This window comes from Macaca nemestrina, chromosome 4, assembly GCF_043159975.1.
Source record: "Macaca nemestrina isolate mMacNem1 chromosome 4, mMacNem.hap1, whole genome shotgun sequence".
NCBI classification, from domain to species: Eukaryota; Metazoa; Chordata; class Mammalia; order Primates; family Cercopithecidae; genus Macaca; species Macaca nemestrina.
This window is the reverse complement of record NC_092128.1, coordinates 144973038-144989584: the sequence shown is the minus strand read 5'-3', so window position 1 is coordinate 144989584 and position 16547 is coordinate 144973038. Positions and strand designations below refer to the sequence as shown.

At 41.9% G+C, this 16547-nt stretch overlaps 1 protein-coding gene across 4 annotated transcripts in view; it reads left to right on the top strand.

The window, feature by feature from the left end:
* GALNT17 (polypeptide N-acetylgalactosaminyltransferase 17) overlaps positions 1-16547 on the top strand; it is a 606009-nt gene that overhangs the window by 198149 nt on the left and 391313 nt on the right. For all 4 annotated transcript variants that reach the window (XM_071095316.1, XM_011715329.3, XM_071095315.1 and 1 more), the window contains one exon: positions 9403-9586. In XM_071095316.1, coding sequence (XP_070951417.1) covers positions 9403-9586 — 184 coding nt within the window. The remainder of the gene's footprint in view (positions 1-9402; positions 9587-16547) is intronic.

The window sequence follows — 16547 nt, the reverse complement described above, 5'->3', positions numbered from 1 at the left end:
GAAGAGATGGAGAGGTGAGAATAGGGTCAGGAGATACTCAGAGTTAACACCAAGAGGCCCAGCACCTGTAATACTAACACTTTGGGAGGTTGAGGTGGGCAGATCACCTGAGCTCAGGAGTTCAACACTATCCTGAGCAACATGGCTTAACTTGATCTCTAGTAAAAACACACACACACAAAATTAGCTGGGTGTGGTGGCGCATGCCTGTAATCCCAGCTACTTGGGAGGAGAATCGTTTTAACCTGGGAGGTGGAGATTGCAGTGAGCCGAGATCACACCACACCACTGCACTCCAGCCTGGGTGACAGAGTAAGACCTTGTCTCAAAAAAAAAAAAAAAAAAATAGCACCAAGAATCATTTGAGTAATAGTTTAAAAAATATTATATATATAAATGTATATATGAATTTAGAAATATATATGCATGCCTATATACATACACACATATACATGTGAATTAAAAAAATATATAGCACACACATCTAGCATAAATTTTGTATACATGTAATAATTAAAGTGCTTATTATAGTGCTTTGTGTCTAATAGGCATTTGTCAATTGAACTAATTATCACTAATAATTGTATCCAAAATGGGGCTATCTTTTCTTTTGGCAGTATTTTCTGACAAGCTCTTGTGTTCCATTGATCTAGCTCTTCCTATTCCATTAATTCACCTTCGTAATTATTGGAGTTTTTCAGTGTGTGTTAATAGCTGGAAGGATAAACTGTATTTTTCAGATATTTACCTTTATTACCACACTGGATTCCGAGAGGTGGCTCCTCAGCCCCCCAGGAGTACATTGAAGTTGGCCAGGAGTAAACCTGGAGTGTTGCTCACTATTAAGCCTATGGCTGCAATTTCTGGATTGTCTGTAAGTTTTATTGACTTCCATATGATCTAGCATAAGGTAGGATCTCCCTGAGACGTGGATCTGCAGGAGGGCTCTGGCCTCTCTGCAGAAACTTCCAAACAAATGCCTGCCCAGTGGAAGACAGGCCGCATGACACGCTGGCTCCTTGGCTTAGAGAGAGAGAGAGATTTTCTGCATGCTGGGCTGGGGCTGCTGCGATGATGAGGAGCTTTATGAGTTGACAAGGCACCAGATTGCCTTTTGCTGCGGTCACCATCTATCCTGGAGTTTGTGCCTCCATCGTGTGTACCATCTCTATTTCTAAAAGAATAATGCCGGTTATCTGTAAACCCATAAGTTTCCACCGTAACCCTGGAGAAAATCATGTCCTCATTTGTATGAAGGAAGGTGGGAAGGCAGCTCAGAGTAGATTTACAACCTTGGCTCTTTCGTGTTGCTACCGCCATCGAGCCTTTGTAGCTTGGGCTGAAGTTTACCACGGACGTGAGCAGAGTGATGTGCTCTTGCTAAGCGGTGATCAACCGTGTGGCCCTCAGAGGATTTCTGGTCTCCGTGTGAGATGGAGCTCCTCCATCATTCACTCAAGATGTCATGCAAAAATCAGTCATTGGCTTGCCTGCACTAGAAGGGAATTTCTAAAATTTCAAAAGTGGAGGTTATTTTTATTTATGTTTGGAAAACTGGATGACTATCTGAGAAAACATGTATTTTACAGCCTCACTTCCCAACGTATATTTAAAATTTCCTCCCAGTCTTCATGCCACTTTGATGATTATTGCTTTATTTTCTAGCTTAATGTCAGAGAAGGCAACTCCTTTTCTGTCTTTTGTGTTTTAAAAAATTCTAAATGTTCTAACCTCTGTGTTCTTCTAGGTTAATTTTAGAATGTTTTGTTGTGTTCCAGAAAAAAAAAATATCCCCTTTGAAATTATGTTAAACCTGTGCATTAAAAAGGCAGTGGATGGTCACAGGGGCTCATGCCTGTAATCTCAGCACTTTGGGAAGCTGAGGCAGGGGGATCACTTGAGTCCAGGAGTTCGGGACCTGCTTGGGCAGCATAGGGAGACCTCATCTCTACAAAAGTTAAGAAAATTAGCCATGCATGATGGTGCATGACTGTACTCCCAGCTTCTCAGGAGGCTGAAAAAGGAAGATCCCTTGAGCCCAGTAGCTTGAGGGTGCAGTGAGGTAAGATCACTCCACTACACTTCAGCCTGGGTGACAGAGTGAGACCCCCAACTCGAAAGAAAGAAAGCGAGAGAGAGAGAGAGAGAGAGAGGGAGAGAGAGAGAGAATCTCCTAACAATCTCCCAACATTCCAACTTCCACCTCAAAGACATGTTCTTCTCTGCCACTTATGTATGTCTTATTTTATTGCATTTAGTAACATTTTCAAGTATTCTTCTTACTGGTTATTCTTAGGTATACTGTAATATTTGTTACTTTAAGAAATAGATTTATTTCCATTGTATATCCTAGTTGGTTTTTGCTGAATTAAAAAACACTCTTAATATGAGATGTCTACCTGCTCCAGCCTGGGCATCCTCACTGAGTGACAGCTGTACCTGGTGACTCATTTCCTTATCACCCTAGAAACACTTACTTCACTGACAGTCTCAGAGGTCACCAGTGCCTTTCATTGCCACACCAAATGGCTCTTTTCAGGCTTAATTCTCTGTGACATTCATCAGTGAAGATTCTCTTCTTTGTGAATATGAATATACTACAATATTTAATATATTCAACACCTCTTCTCTTATTATATGCTTTCCATATGGATATTTAATTTGCTTTCTCAAAAGTGAAATACTCAGTTTGTAATAAATGGCCCCAAGTTGGTTCTCCAGATCTGATCTCTATTCATCCATCTACCTAACAGTTTTTAAGAACTCTCTGTGTGTCAGGCACTGGAGGTGACCCCATCTATGCCATTAAGGAGAGCACCTAAACTTGGGACCACAGGAGAAGTCTTCCAGTCGTGATTGGTAGTATGTTAGTCTCTTTTCACGCTGCTGATAAAGACATACCCAAGACTGGGTAATTTATAAAGAAAAAGAGATTTAGTGGACTTACAGTTTCACATGGCTGGGGAAGCCTCACAATCATGGTGGAAGGGAAAAGGCACGTCTTACATGGTGGCAGACAAGAGAGGATGAGAGCCAAGTGAAAGGGAAACCCCTTATAAAACCATCAGCTCTCATGAGGCTTATCGACTACCATGAGAACAGTATGGGGAAAACTGCCCCCAGGATTCAATTATCTCCCACTGGGTCTCTCCCACAACATGTGGGAATTATGGGAGCTACAATTAAAAATGAGATTTGGGTGAGGACACAGCCAAACCATATCAGGTAGGATGCTGTATCTGTGAGGCTACAGACACAGCATCAAGACTTTCCTTTCTGGCAGGAGACAGCACACTCAGAAGGGGCAATTAAAGAGACATTACCAAAATATTTACAGAGATTGTGAAGGGTTAAGGGAAACCAATAAGGAATAACAAGGGTTGATGAATGACCCTAAGGCTAGCAACAGAGGGGGAAGCAATTACCACCCTAAGGTCTGCAGAGACAAATTATATATATATATAAAATATTATATATATAATATTATATATATATATAAAATATTATATATATATAATATTATATATATATATAAAATATTATATATATATATATGATTTTTTTTAGGTGGAGTCTCGCTTTGCTGCCCAGGCTGGAGTGCAGTGGTGTGATCTCAGCTTACTGCAGCCTCCACTTCCCAGGTTCAAATGATTCTCCTGCCTCAGCCTTGCAAGTAGCTGGGACTACAGGTGCTACTTGCACCTGTAGCAAGTAACTGGGTGTGTAACTGCAAGTAACTCTCTGCAGACCTTAGGGTGGTAATTGCTTCCCCCTCTGTTGCTAGCCTTAGGGTCATTCACCAACCCTTGTTATTCCTTATTGGTTTCCCTTAATCCTTCACAATCTCTGTAAATACTTTGGTAATGTCTCTTTAATTGCCCCTTCTGAGTGTGCTGTCTCCTGCCAGAAAGGAAAGTCTTGATGCTGTGTCTGTAGCCTCACAGATAGAGCATCCTACCTGATATGGTTTGGCTGTGTCCTCACCCAAATCTCAGTTAACTTTTGTATTTTTAGGAGAGACAGGGTTTCACCATGTTGACCAAGCTGGTCTTGAACTCTTGACTTCAAGTGATATGCCCACCTTGGGCTCCCAAAGTGCTGGGATTACAGGCATGAGCCACCGTGCCCGGCTGGACAAATGGATTTCTGAAGTCAACCAGTAAGCTTGAACACTTAGTTATTTTTTTTTTTTTTCAGAGATGAGGTCTTCTTACTTTTTATTTTATTTATCTGTTTTCAAAGACAGGGTCTCACTCTGTCATCCAGGCTGGAGTGCAGTGGTGTAATCGTAGCTCACTGCAGGCTTGAACTCCTGAGCTCAAGCAATCCTACCTCCTCAGCCTCTTAAGGAGCTGGGACTATAGGCACAGGCTAATTTGTTTATTTTTTGTAGAGATGGTGTCGGGTCTCATTATGATGCCTAGGCTCGTCTCCAACTCCTGGGCTCAAGCAATTCCCCTGTCTTGGCCTCCCAAGCACTGGGATTACAGGCATGAGCCTCTGCACCTGGCCTGCTTGCTTCTTATTAAGACATTTCTCTCTTCCTAAGTCTGTCTCTTGAAGTCTTTGGATTCAAATATAGCATAAGTGAGAGGCCAGGCATAGAGAGCAGAAAAGAAAAAAGTTTTGCAGGATGCAATTCCTCCTGTTGGTGGAAATAGACAAGGGATAGGGTAGTCAGTCAGCACTTGCTGAACACTGTCTATCCTTCTGCTTCTTGCTCCTGGGCTGTCCTCTCTGCACCCTCTGCCACGTCTCTAGCCTGCTTGTCCTGATGGCAGTGAGGTTTGTATCTCAGGCCTCCTCTGCTGTCTGAGCCTCCATTCTCATGTGCTTCAACTTTCCACTGGACTCTGATGCCATCTGGATGTCCCATGGATGCCTCGTGTACCACATGTGAAGAATGGAACTCATTACCTTCTCACACTCTCTTCTGTATGCCCTGCCTTTTCAGGCAGTGTTATCACTCACCTGGAAACCTCAGTTTTGCTCAGTTCCTCCTTCTCTCTCACCCTTAGCACTTGTTTGTCTCCTGCCCTGGGATGGTATCTCTTAAACAACCCTCAAATCTCTCCATTCCGTTTGATCACTATGACCGCTGCCTTAAAATAAGCTTCCTGCCGTCTCTCGCACACACTGCTGCAAGAATCCTGCAACAGGGTCTCATAATCTGCCTCAGAGTCCAGGCTTTATCCTCCTTTAGCTGCCACAGAACCTTTAAAAAGTTCCTACATTTGACCAGGTGTGGTGGCTCACGCCTGTAATCCCAGCATTTTGGGAGGCCAAGGTGGGAGAATCAGTTGAGGCTAGGAGTCCCAGACCAGCCTGGGGCACATAGCAAGACCCCATCTATACACACTGTTTTAAAAAATTAGCTAGGTTAGTGTCACGCACCTGTAATTTCAGGTACTTGGGAGGCTGAGGTAGGAGGATTGCTTGAGCCCAGGAGTTCAAAGCTGCAGTGAATGCGCTGTGATTATACCACTGCACTCCAGCGTGGGCGACAGAGTGAGACCATCCCTTAAAAAAAGAAAAGTTCCTGCGTTCCTACATTCTCAGACCCAGTGTCCTCATTTGTGAAACAGAGGTAATAATACCTTCCCCCTGAGCTTGTCAAGAGATTAGATGAAACAATGGTAAAATAAGTGTGAAACATTGAGCAGAGTGCCCACCACACGGTGGGTACTCAATAAATGGTTGCTGTCATTACTGTTAGTGTCTGGGCTCAGTCCTTGTGCTGTTATTGGCCACACTTCAGATCTTGTTACTTTCCTTCTTTGTTTGTCACTTATAGATAAAAAGCTAAAGTCAAGGGATCCAGGGCTGTAGAATGACTCTTGTGGGCCCAGACACTTTTGCCTAGATGGGCTCCTTCCTCCATATAAAATACTAAAAATTAGATTTTATGACTGTGTTTCTATTTGTCTTGAGTACTCTCTTTAAGAGCTTATAATTTTAAATGGCAATTCTCTAACCTCTGGAGACCGTGTAAATTTAGACAAACACATGTGTGGTCTCAAGTCCTGGGTTGGGATTTTTTTTACCCCCACTCTGAACACATCCAGAGACTATCTTCTTGTTTGTCTCATTATGCGTTTCCTTGGATTTGCACACACACACAAAAAAAAATCCAATCTTTCAGGGACCTAAATTTTTGCAGATATTTCAGTTTCAGTGATATTTCTCAAGAGAACCCAAAATCCCATATCCTGTGCATGCTTGAGCTCTGAAACTGCAGCTTTTAGTTAATGAGCAACCCATCCTCTCCCTCCCTGAGAGCAGACATAGACTCAACTCCTATTTTAACTTACCTCGAGGAGTTTCCCTTTCTTTCTTGCAAGATCAGCTATATATTTTAAATATTTTAAAATTGTTTTATTGAGCGTTTTTAGGTATTTTGCTGGAAAATTTTCATGTTGGATAGCCTTTCATCTTGCTGTGAATAGAATTGTCTATCGTAAGTGTTTTTCTCTTAACATCTCAGTTTTGGGGGGAATTTTTGTTTTTTTGAGATGAAGTCTTGCTTTGTTGCCCAGGTTAGAGTGCAGTGGCGCAAACTTGGCTCACTGCCACCTCCACCTGCTGGGTTCATGATTCTTCTGCCTCAGCCTCCCGAGTAGCTGGGATTACAGATGTGCGCCACCACACCTGGCTAATTTTTGTATTTTTAGTAGATACAGGGTTTCACACGTTGTCCAGGCTGGTCTCGAACTCCTGATCTCAAGTGATCCACCCACCTCGGCCTCCCAAATTGCTGGGATTACAGGCGTGAGCCACAGCGCTCAGCCGTATGGAGATATTTTATACAGCTCATATCATTCATCTATTTAAAAGCATATGGTTTAGTGGTTTTTAGTATCTTCACAAATTTGTGCACGAATCACCATGATCTAATGCTGTAACATTCCCATTACTCCAGGAAAAAGCCCTATACATATTAACAGTCTCTGTCCATTTTCTCCCCAAGTTCCCCTTTCCCTACTGAAAGCAACCACGGATCTACTTTCAGGTTCTACAGATTCACCTGTTCTGTACATTTCGCATAAATAGAATCACTACATGGTCTTTCGTGACTAGCTTCATTTACTTGTCATAACATTTTCAAAGTTAACTCTTGTCATAGCTTGTATCACTACTTCATTCTTTTATACTGCCCAATATCCCATTGGTCTGGAGATACTATATTTTGTTTCTCCATTCATCAGCTGATGGACATTTAGCTAATAAGAATAATGCAACTGTGAGCATTTGTGCACCAGTTTTTTGGGGGATGAATGTTTCCGTTTTTCTGGGTAGAAATTTCCTAGGAGTGGAATTGCTGGGTCATGTGGTAACTATATTTAGCATTTTTTGTTTTTGTTTTTGAGACAGAGTCTTGCTCTGTCACCCAGGCTGGACTGCAGCTGCGGGATCTTTGCTCATTGCAACTCCGCCTCCTGGGTTCCAGTGATTCTCCTGCCTCAGCCTGCTAAGTAGCTGGGACTACAGGTGCACACCACCACACTCGGCTAATTTTTGTATTTTTAGTAGAGACTGGGTTTCACTGTGTTGGCCAAGCTGGTCTTAAACTCCTCAGGTGATCACTTCAGCCTCCCAAAGTGCTGAGATTACAGGCATGAGCCACCACACCCAGCCTATATTAAGCATTTTGAAGAACAGCCCAACTGTCTTCCAAAGTGGCGGGACACCTGTACATTCCCACTAGTAATGTTGCATCACACGTGATTTTAAAACCAAGCGCAGGTGTTTGTACTCAACATGGGAAGAGTCCTTGTGGAGTTTTGAGCGCAGTTCAGGGGATGTCATTGGAATATTTGTTACACATCAGCAGATTCGACATGAGGGAGCAGGTAGAAAGTGCTGGAGTTCTCTAATTCTCCGCTCATAGGGTCTCTATGGAAATGAGGGCAGCAAGAAAAGACATCAGGATTCCTGAAGAACATATTGGACGATGGAAGTGATTCTCAAGCAGAAAAACGATGCTCGTCTGACATTGATTGAGGTGCTCGCACAATCTTTGCTTTTGATCTTGATATTACAGAAAATAAATTTCTGTTCTCAGAGAAGCAGGAGAGCGAATACAACCTTTGCCACTAGGTGACGGAGAACTATCTCAAGACTGGAGCAGGTTTCTTGGCTCTTGACTTGCCTAGGGGATGTCTTCGTGGGAGATTTGGATCCTTCTGGGTGCTTCTGGCTGCCCAGGCTGTCAAAGCCAAGGAGGCTGGTCCTTCTTCTTTCTGTCAGTGGCAGCAATGAAATGCTGGATATTGGATCTCCATTATTTAAATGGATAAAGTGTGTGTGTGAGTGTGTGCGAGTGTGTGCGTGTGTGTGCTGAGTGGCTGGAACATTTGAAATGGCGGAAGGCAATGAGAACCCTTAACAACGAAAGTTTTCTGGTTAAGTAGTAAAACCTCCCATAACTCCAGGATTTAAAAATTGCCCATCAAGCTGTTTATCCTATAACGGAATAATAGGTTTAGAGCTGCCACCATCCTGGGAGCTTGCAGATTGCTCAGTGAGGCTTGTTACAGAGGCTTCCAAGTCTGCTTGGCACGGTTATCACCCGTGTGGGTTTTTTCCTCTCCTCTGTGATTTATTCTCAAACATTTTGTATTTCCTGTTGCCATTTAGATAAAATTTAAATAAAACCATTAGGGAAAGAGCTGTGTCAGAATGTTGGACCCTTTAAACTCAGGATACAAATCAATCTGTATGTCGCTTTCTGTTCAAATGAAGCAAAAGCATCTGCAGTTTGGCAGTTATCTGTGGACTTGCTGTTTTTATTCTGTGCTATTTCTTCTTGCTGTAGTTCCTCCTAGCAAAAGGGAAACAGGCATGAATAATGGCCCTCGTTCGATCTCATTTCCTGTGTCCTCTTTCGTCCTCATTTCTCCTACTGTGGAGGGTCTCTCCCTCTTACAGACCCCCATCTCATCCCAGTTCCCAAAAGGAGAGGGAGGATTCTTTTTTATTTATTGGGTTTTCTTTTTGAGACAGAGTCTTACTCGGTCGCCCAGGCTGGAGTGCAGTGGTGCAATCTCGGCTCACTGCAAGCTCCATCTCCCGGGTTCAAGAGATTCTCCTGCCTTAGCCTCTTGAGTAGATGGGACTATAGGCGTGCACCACGACGCCCAGCTAATTTTTGTATTTTTTGGTAGAGACAGAGGTAGAGGATTCTAATTGGTAACCAAACTTTAACCCCAGAACGCTCTGTGGCCTTGACCTTCCTCTAATACAAATGTTTTCAGGGCCTATACCTGAGTGGGATAAATTGAGGACATCATTTTTTCTGTGACAGGTAATGTTAAAATTTCTGTTGAAACTGCAGCAGAGATTGAGTAATACATCCTGGTATGGTGGTTTTCTAATAATTCTTTTTTCTCCCACTTTTTCTAGGCTTATCCAAATCCCTTGGGCTCATTGAAGGTTATGGTGGGCGGGGTAAAGGGGGCCTCCCGGCTACTCTTTCCCCAGCTGAAGAAGAAAAGGCTAAGGGACCCCATGAGAAGTATGGCTACAATTCCTACCTCAGTGAGAAAATTTCACTGGACCGTTCCATTCCGGATTATCGTCCCACCAAGTAAGTTCTGGTTCAGTCATTCAGGGAGCTTGATGGGTCGTCAGAATGGGTGTAGACCCCTAAGTCTGTGATATTTTCCACTGTTATTTGTAACTCTTGGGGGAGTTTTTATTTTAGTTTCCTCTTCAATAAATACACTTAGTACTCCTGTTGCTTATGAGAGATTACCTAAGCAAACACGTTCAGTTGTTATCAAAGTGTTCCAGAAACATAGAAAGAGCCTCAATACAAAAAGCTTTATATTTTATTTCTTCTTCTTCTTCCTCTTATTCTTCCTCTCCTGTTCCTCTCCTTCTCCTTCTCCTTCTTCTTCCTCTTCTTCTTCATCTTCCTCTCCTCCTTCTCCTTCTCCTCCTTCTCCTCCTCCTCCTCTTTCTTCTTCTTTTTTTTTTTTTTGTCACTCTTGTTGCCCAGGCTGGAGTGCAATGGTGCAATCTCAGCTCACCACAACCTCCGCCTCCTGGGTTTAAGTGATTCTCCTGCCTCAGCCTCAGCCTCAGCCTCCCAAGTAGCTGGGATTGCAGGCATGTGGCACCATGCCTGGCTAATTTTGTATTTTTAGTAGAGATGGGATTTTACCGTGTTGGTCAGGCTGATCTCAAACTCCTGACCTCAGGTGATCCGCCCACCTCGGCCTCCCAAAGTGCTGGGATTACAGGTGTGAGCCACCATGCCTGGCCATTATTATTGTTTTGATGTTTATTTTATGTTCAGGGGAACATGTGTAGGTTTGTTATATAGGTTAATTGCATGTCACAGGGGTTCAGCGTACAGATTATTTCATCGTACAGGTAATAAGCATAGCACTGAATAGATAGTTTCTTGATTCTCGCCCTTCTCCTTCCCTCCACCTTCAAGTAGGCCCCGTGTCTGTTGTCCCCCTTTTTGTGTCCATGTGTACTCAGTGTTTAGCTCCCACTTATAAGTGAGAACTGGTGGTATTTGGTTTTCTGTTTCTGAGTAAGTTTGCTTAGGATAATGGCCTCCAACTCCATCCATGTTGCTGCAAAGGACATGATGCCATTCTCGTTTATGGCTGCGTAGTATTCCATAGTGTATATGTGCCACATTTTCTTTATCCAGCCTACTATTGATGGGCATTTAGGTTGATTCCATTCCTTTGCTACAGCGAATAGTGCTGTAATGAACATACCTGTGCACGTGTCTTTATGGTAGAACAATTTATATTCCTTTGGGTATATACCCAATAATGGGATTGCTGGGTCAAATGGTTCTGCTTTGAGTTCTCTGAGACTTCACCAAATTGCTTTCTACAATGGCTGAAGTAATTTACATTCTCACCAGCAGTGTATAACCATTACCTTTTCTCTGCAACCTCTCCAGCATCTGTCTTTTTTTTTTACTTTTTAATAGTAACCATTATAACTGGTTGAAATGGTATCTCATTATGGTTTCGATTTTTGTTTTTCTAAAACAAATCACCGTGATCTCATGACTTAGGGACAGCATCTATTGATGTTTTTGTATATTGTCTTTGAGTCAGTTTTCTATACAGGTTATGAGTGTATGTTATCTCACTTTTTCCCTTTTTCATTTAACATTAAATCAAGAGTATTTTCTGATGTTATTAATGATGATCTGTTTCCATTGTTGGAAATTTAGGTTATTTTCAATTTTTCTTTATTATATATAACCTTCTATTGAATATTTTTTCACTCACATCTTTATTTGTATTAATTTGATATTTATTTTCTGAATCCACACTTCTAAAGGTGTATAGTAGAGGGATATTTTTGGAGATTCTTGATATGTATTGTAATATTTTCCTCCAGAAAATCTATAGTAATTCTACTCTTATTAGAATTTTACTAGACCCTTCCAATACTGGGTATTAGCATGTAAAAAATGCCAAACTGATAGGCTATTGTTTCAACTTAAACTTTTTTGCATGAGATTCTTGTCTTTTAAAAAACTTGAGGGTGTAATCCCAGCACTTTGGGAGGCTGAGGAGGGTGGATCACGAGGTCAGGAGTTCGAGACCAGCCAGGTCAAGATAGTGAAACCCTGTCTCTACTAAAAATACAAAAATTGGCCGGGTGCGGTGGCGGGCGCCTGTAATCCCAGCTACTCAGGTGGCTGAGGCAGGAAAATCTCTTGAACCAGGGAGGCAGAGGTTGCAGTGAGCCAAGATTGTGCCATTGCACTCCATCCTGGGCAACAGAGTGAAACTCCATCTCAAAAAAAAAAAAATTGGGTCTGAGTACAGTGGCTCACATCTATAATCCTAGCACTTTGGGAAGCCAGTTGCTTTGGGCAGATCACTTGAGCCCATCAGCCTGGGCAACATGGCAAAGCGTTGTCTCTACAAAAAATATAAAATTTAACCAGGTATGGTGGTGGTACATGCCTATAGTCCTAGCTACTCCTGAGGCTGAGGGTCACGTGAGCCTGGGAGGTCGAGGCTGCAGTAAGCCGTCATGGCACCACTGCATTCCAGCCTGAGGAAGAGAGTGAGACACTGTCTAAAAACTATTTGTGTGCATCTTGGTTGGATTAGGAGAGTTCTTTGTTTTGTGCTCTCAGATTTAAGAATTACTTATTTTCTGCTTGTAAAACAGACAAAAGAGGTTGGATATAGTGTCAAGATGCTGGAGAGAAAGCCCCTATGTTCCAGGCAGAACTCCACCTCCGATTCTCAAACAGATTCTCCATTTTCTATTGGATTTGTGGTGTCTCTATTTAGAGTGTGTCCTTGCCTGAAGTAGATTATTTCTTTCTCAAATGAATTTTGTACAAATCAGTTAAGTGTCTTGGTTACTGAGAAAAATAGATTCGAGATAAGGAAAATTATCTTAAATGGATGTAAATCTGCAGCATTAGCTGAGAAACCTGTTAAATCTCTCTCTACTGAATAAGCATATACTCACTTAGAATCACTAGGAAAATATACATCACCCCTGCTGGAAGCTATTTTGTGTCCCTGGACTTTGGCTCTCCAAAACATCTGTCTGTTTTTATTTCCTGATGCTCTCTCATTAGCCTTTCTTATTAGGACACTGGCAAATAAACATGGCCTTATTTTTTGTACTTCTCTAAGAATGAAAATGCCTCCACAACGAGGTTACTGGAAATGAGCTGGTTGAACAAGTATTATTGAGCACTTATTATGCGCCAGATAGTTTTCTTCACGCTGGAGATAGACCATTGGATACTCCTTGCCTACTTACTTCTTGTCTAGGGAGGAAGACAGATATACAAGCAGATCAGTTCAGCACAAGGTACATGCCAGCTAGAGATTCACACAGCACGTGCAGGGGGGGTCTGAGAAAGTTTCTTGTTTGAAGTAATGCCTGAAGGACCATTAAGGGATAGAAAATTGAAGATGAGGGGGCTGAGCACAGTGGCTCACGCCTGTAATCCCAGCCCTTTGGGAGACCAAGGTGGGCAGATCGCCTGAGGTCAGGAGTTCAAGACTAGCCTGGCCAATGTGATGAAACCCCATCTCTACTGAAATATACAAAAACAGAAGCGGGGCATGGTGGTGCACACCTGTGGTCCCAGCTACTTGGGAGGCTGAGGCAGGAGAATGGCTTGAAACTGGTAGGTGGAGGTTGCAGTGAGCTGAGATCATGCCACTGCACTCCAGCCTGGGTGACAGGTGAGACTCTGTCTCAAAAAGAAAAAAAATAAAGGAAAATTGAAATTGGGAGAGGGATAAGGGTGGACCAGGCAGGAGAACAGAAGGAGCACACTTGGTTGGGTATGATTTGGCGTACTCAGGGAGGAACCCATAGCCCGATATTGCTGTGTAATATAACATGATAGCCTGAACATACACCATTTATATGTGAACCTTCCTGAAACCCTGTTAAAATGATAGCAAAGGAATAGAGAGAATGGCAACTTAGAAGGAAAAAAACCCACAACAGGTTAGGCAGTGATCACAGGGAAGAGAGACATGTACAAAATTTTGGAAGATGGAAAGAGGATGGTAATGGCAACTGGCAGAGCAAGCTGGGTGAAGCTGAGACCCAGCCTCCCGCATGAGGTGGGTGGGGGTGGTGAGAGCTGAAGAATGCAGTCTAGCCAGAAGCCCCCAGAGACTCAGGAATTGGAGATGACAGACATTTCTGATGGCTAGAGGGGGATTTGAAAAGAAGGGATGCAGTTAGCAGTTATGTCTCCAGATCCTTTCTTCAACTCTGCACAGCCAGAGACTGCCCTTTCTCATCTGGCAGAATATGGGAGGTTTACTCCCTGGAGAAGATGAACTGTGGTTCACAGAGGTGGCCTTGGACAGAGAATAACAGGGCTGCATATGAAATGGGATGACTTTCCAGCTCCATTACCCCTCTAGTCTCTATTACTTCTGTAAGCAAGAGTTTGAAGAATCCACTTAGAGAAAATTATTCAGCCTAAGGAAAAGGCTGATAGATCTGACAGCTGGGGGTACCCCGAAAATGGCTGGGTTCTGCTCATTAACTATTAGTATGGCATGCCTGTTATAAGGCTTCATCCTTTTACATAAAGCAGTCCTGCTCTAAAATAAGAAAGGAAAGGCAGGATCACTAGACATCTCAGTAGAGTCTTTGTTGTAAAAGATGTTAACAACAGCGGAAAACAGTAAACAGAAACAACAAACTTTAAAACTATAATAAATGACTTAGGAGATATAGAATGTTTGTTTTGTTTATAAACCAAGAGCAAATAGATATATTAAGATAATAATCATAAGGCCAGGTGCGGTGGCTCATGCCTATAATCCCAGCACTTTGGGAGGCTGAGGTGGGTGGATCATTTGAGGTCAGGAGTTCGAGACCAGCCTGGCCAACATGGTGAAACCCCGTCTCTACTAAAAACACAAGAAAAAATTAGCTGGGCATAGAGGTTCATGCTTCTAATCCCAGCTACTTGGGAGACTGAGGCAGGAGAATTGCTTGAACCTGGACGTAGAGATTACAGTGAGCCCAGATTGCGCTACTGCACTCCAGCTTGGGCAACAGAGTGAGACTCCACCGCAAAAAAAAAAAAAAAAAAAAAAAAAAAAATCATAGAATAAAAAATAAAAGTTAAAAGTTAGACCTGTAGTCCTAGCTACTCAGGAGGCTATGACAGTAGGATCACTTGAACCTAGGAGTTAAGAGTCCAGCTTGGGCAACATAGCAAGACTCTATCTCTTATAAAACAGAAATTAAATATAAATAAATAATTTAGTAAAGATTTGGAAGATAGCATTGAGAAATGTTCTAAAAAGTAGAAAAAAAGGAAATGAAAATTAGGAGAGGAAAGATCAAAAGAAATCAGATGAGTCCAGTAGGTTCAACATCCACTAATGAGAAAATCAGAGAGAACAGAGAGAAGAAAGTCGTGAAACAAATAATGCAAGACAATTTCCCAGAACTCTAGGATGTGAGCTTTCAGATTAGAAGATCCCACCCAGTTCCTACATAATTCATGAAAAGAACAAAAACTAAACTCACATCAAGAAATGTAAATGTAAAATTTCAAAACAACTTGGATGAAGAAAAAGTCCTGAAAGTTTTCAGAGAGTAAATGCAGATGACATATAGTTGGCATTAGATTTCTCTGTAGAAATATTAGAAGACAATGGAAGAATGCTTAAATAATTTTGAGAGAAAAAAATAATGTTCAATTTAGAACTCTTAACAGTCATCTATAGAATACTTTGGGCCAGGAGCAAATGCGAAGTAAATCCATTGCATAAATGTAGGCTCTTAACAATTTTCCCTTCTCTGAATTTGTTTTGGGGAAGATACTCAAGCACATGTTCCAGCAAAACAAAGAAATCGAGTAAGGAAGATGATGAAGAGATGCTCCAGGGTAACTAACATTCTAGGGTGACAGCCATGTAGCAGACGAAGAGATCCATTATTCCCACATCTTTAGAGATAAACCTCCTAGAGCCTCATGTGGATGCAGGAGGATGCAGGGCTCCAGGAGGTATGTCTCTAAAGGAGGTGGGAAGTGGCAAAATTGTTTGATTGCCTAGTGTTTTTGACTGCATTAAGATGTTTTTCTTAACTCTTCTCAAAAAGCTTGGGACCATTTACTGACTGTGTTAGGCCATTGTGTTACTGTAAAGGAATACTTGAGACTGGGTTATTTATAAATAAAAGAGGTTTAATTGGCTCACTGTTCTGCAGACTGTCCAGGAAACATGGTGCTTGGCTTCTAATGAGGCCTCAGGAAGCTTATAATCATGGCTGAAAGCAAAAGGTGAGCCAGCCTATCACATGGCAAGAGTGGGAGCAAAAGAGAGAGAGAGTGGGAGATGCCACACGCTTTTAAACAACAAAATCTCATGTGAACTCACTCATCATCAAGAGGTTGGCACTAAGCCATTTATGGGGATCCACCCCCATGATCCAGACACCTCCCACTAGGCCCCACCTCCCACACTGGGAATTACGTTTCAACATGAGATTTGGCCGAGACGCTTATCTCAACCATTTTACTGATAGACACAAAACAGCTTGTGAAAAAGCAAAGCAATTAATACAGAAAAAAAAAAAAAAGCTCTCCAATAAACAAACTATACTTCCATATACTCTGTGGCTCAGCTCTAAGCAATATATTGTAGTCATATAAATGTAAATATTTCATATCGATTTAAACACAAATTATGCTATAATTATTGGAAGGAGGAGGAGGCAAAATGTATATGTGAGGTGTGGGTAGTGTAAGAAAACTAAATCGACATCTTCAGTAATAGGAAGTCAATTGAAAATGTCTAAAATTACACGTCAAGAAATACTAACATAATCATTGTTATGTAGCAACATGGAGATTACAGAAGTTGAAGGAGACCATGTATGTTTTATTTTAACAAAATTTCAATTAAACAATAAATATAAATCTATACCAAAAAATGCAAAATGTGTGGGATGAAAGTACGGTAGAAGAATGAGTTGGAGAACCAGCTCGAATGATACGATCACATTTAGATTATCCTGGCCACTATGTGTTGGGTAAATTTGAA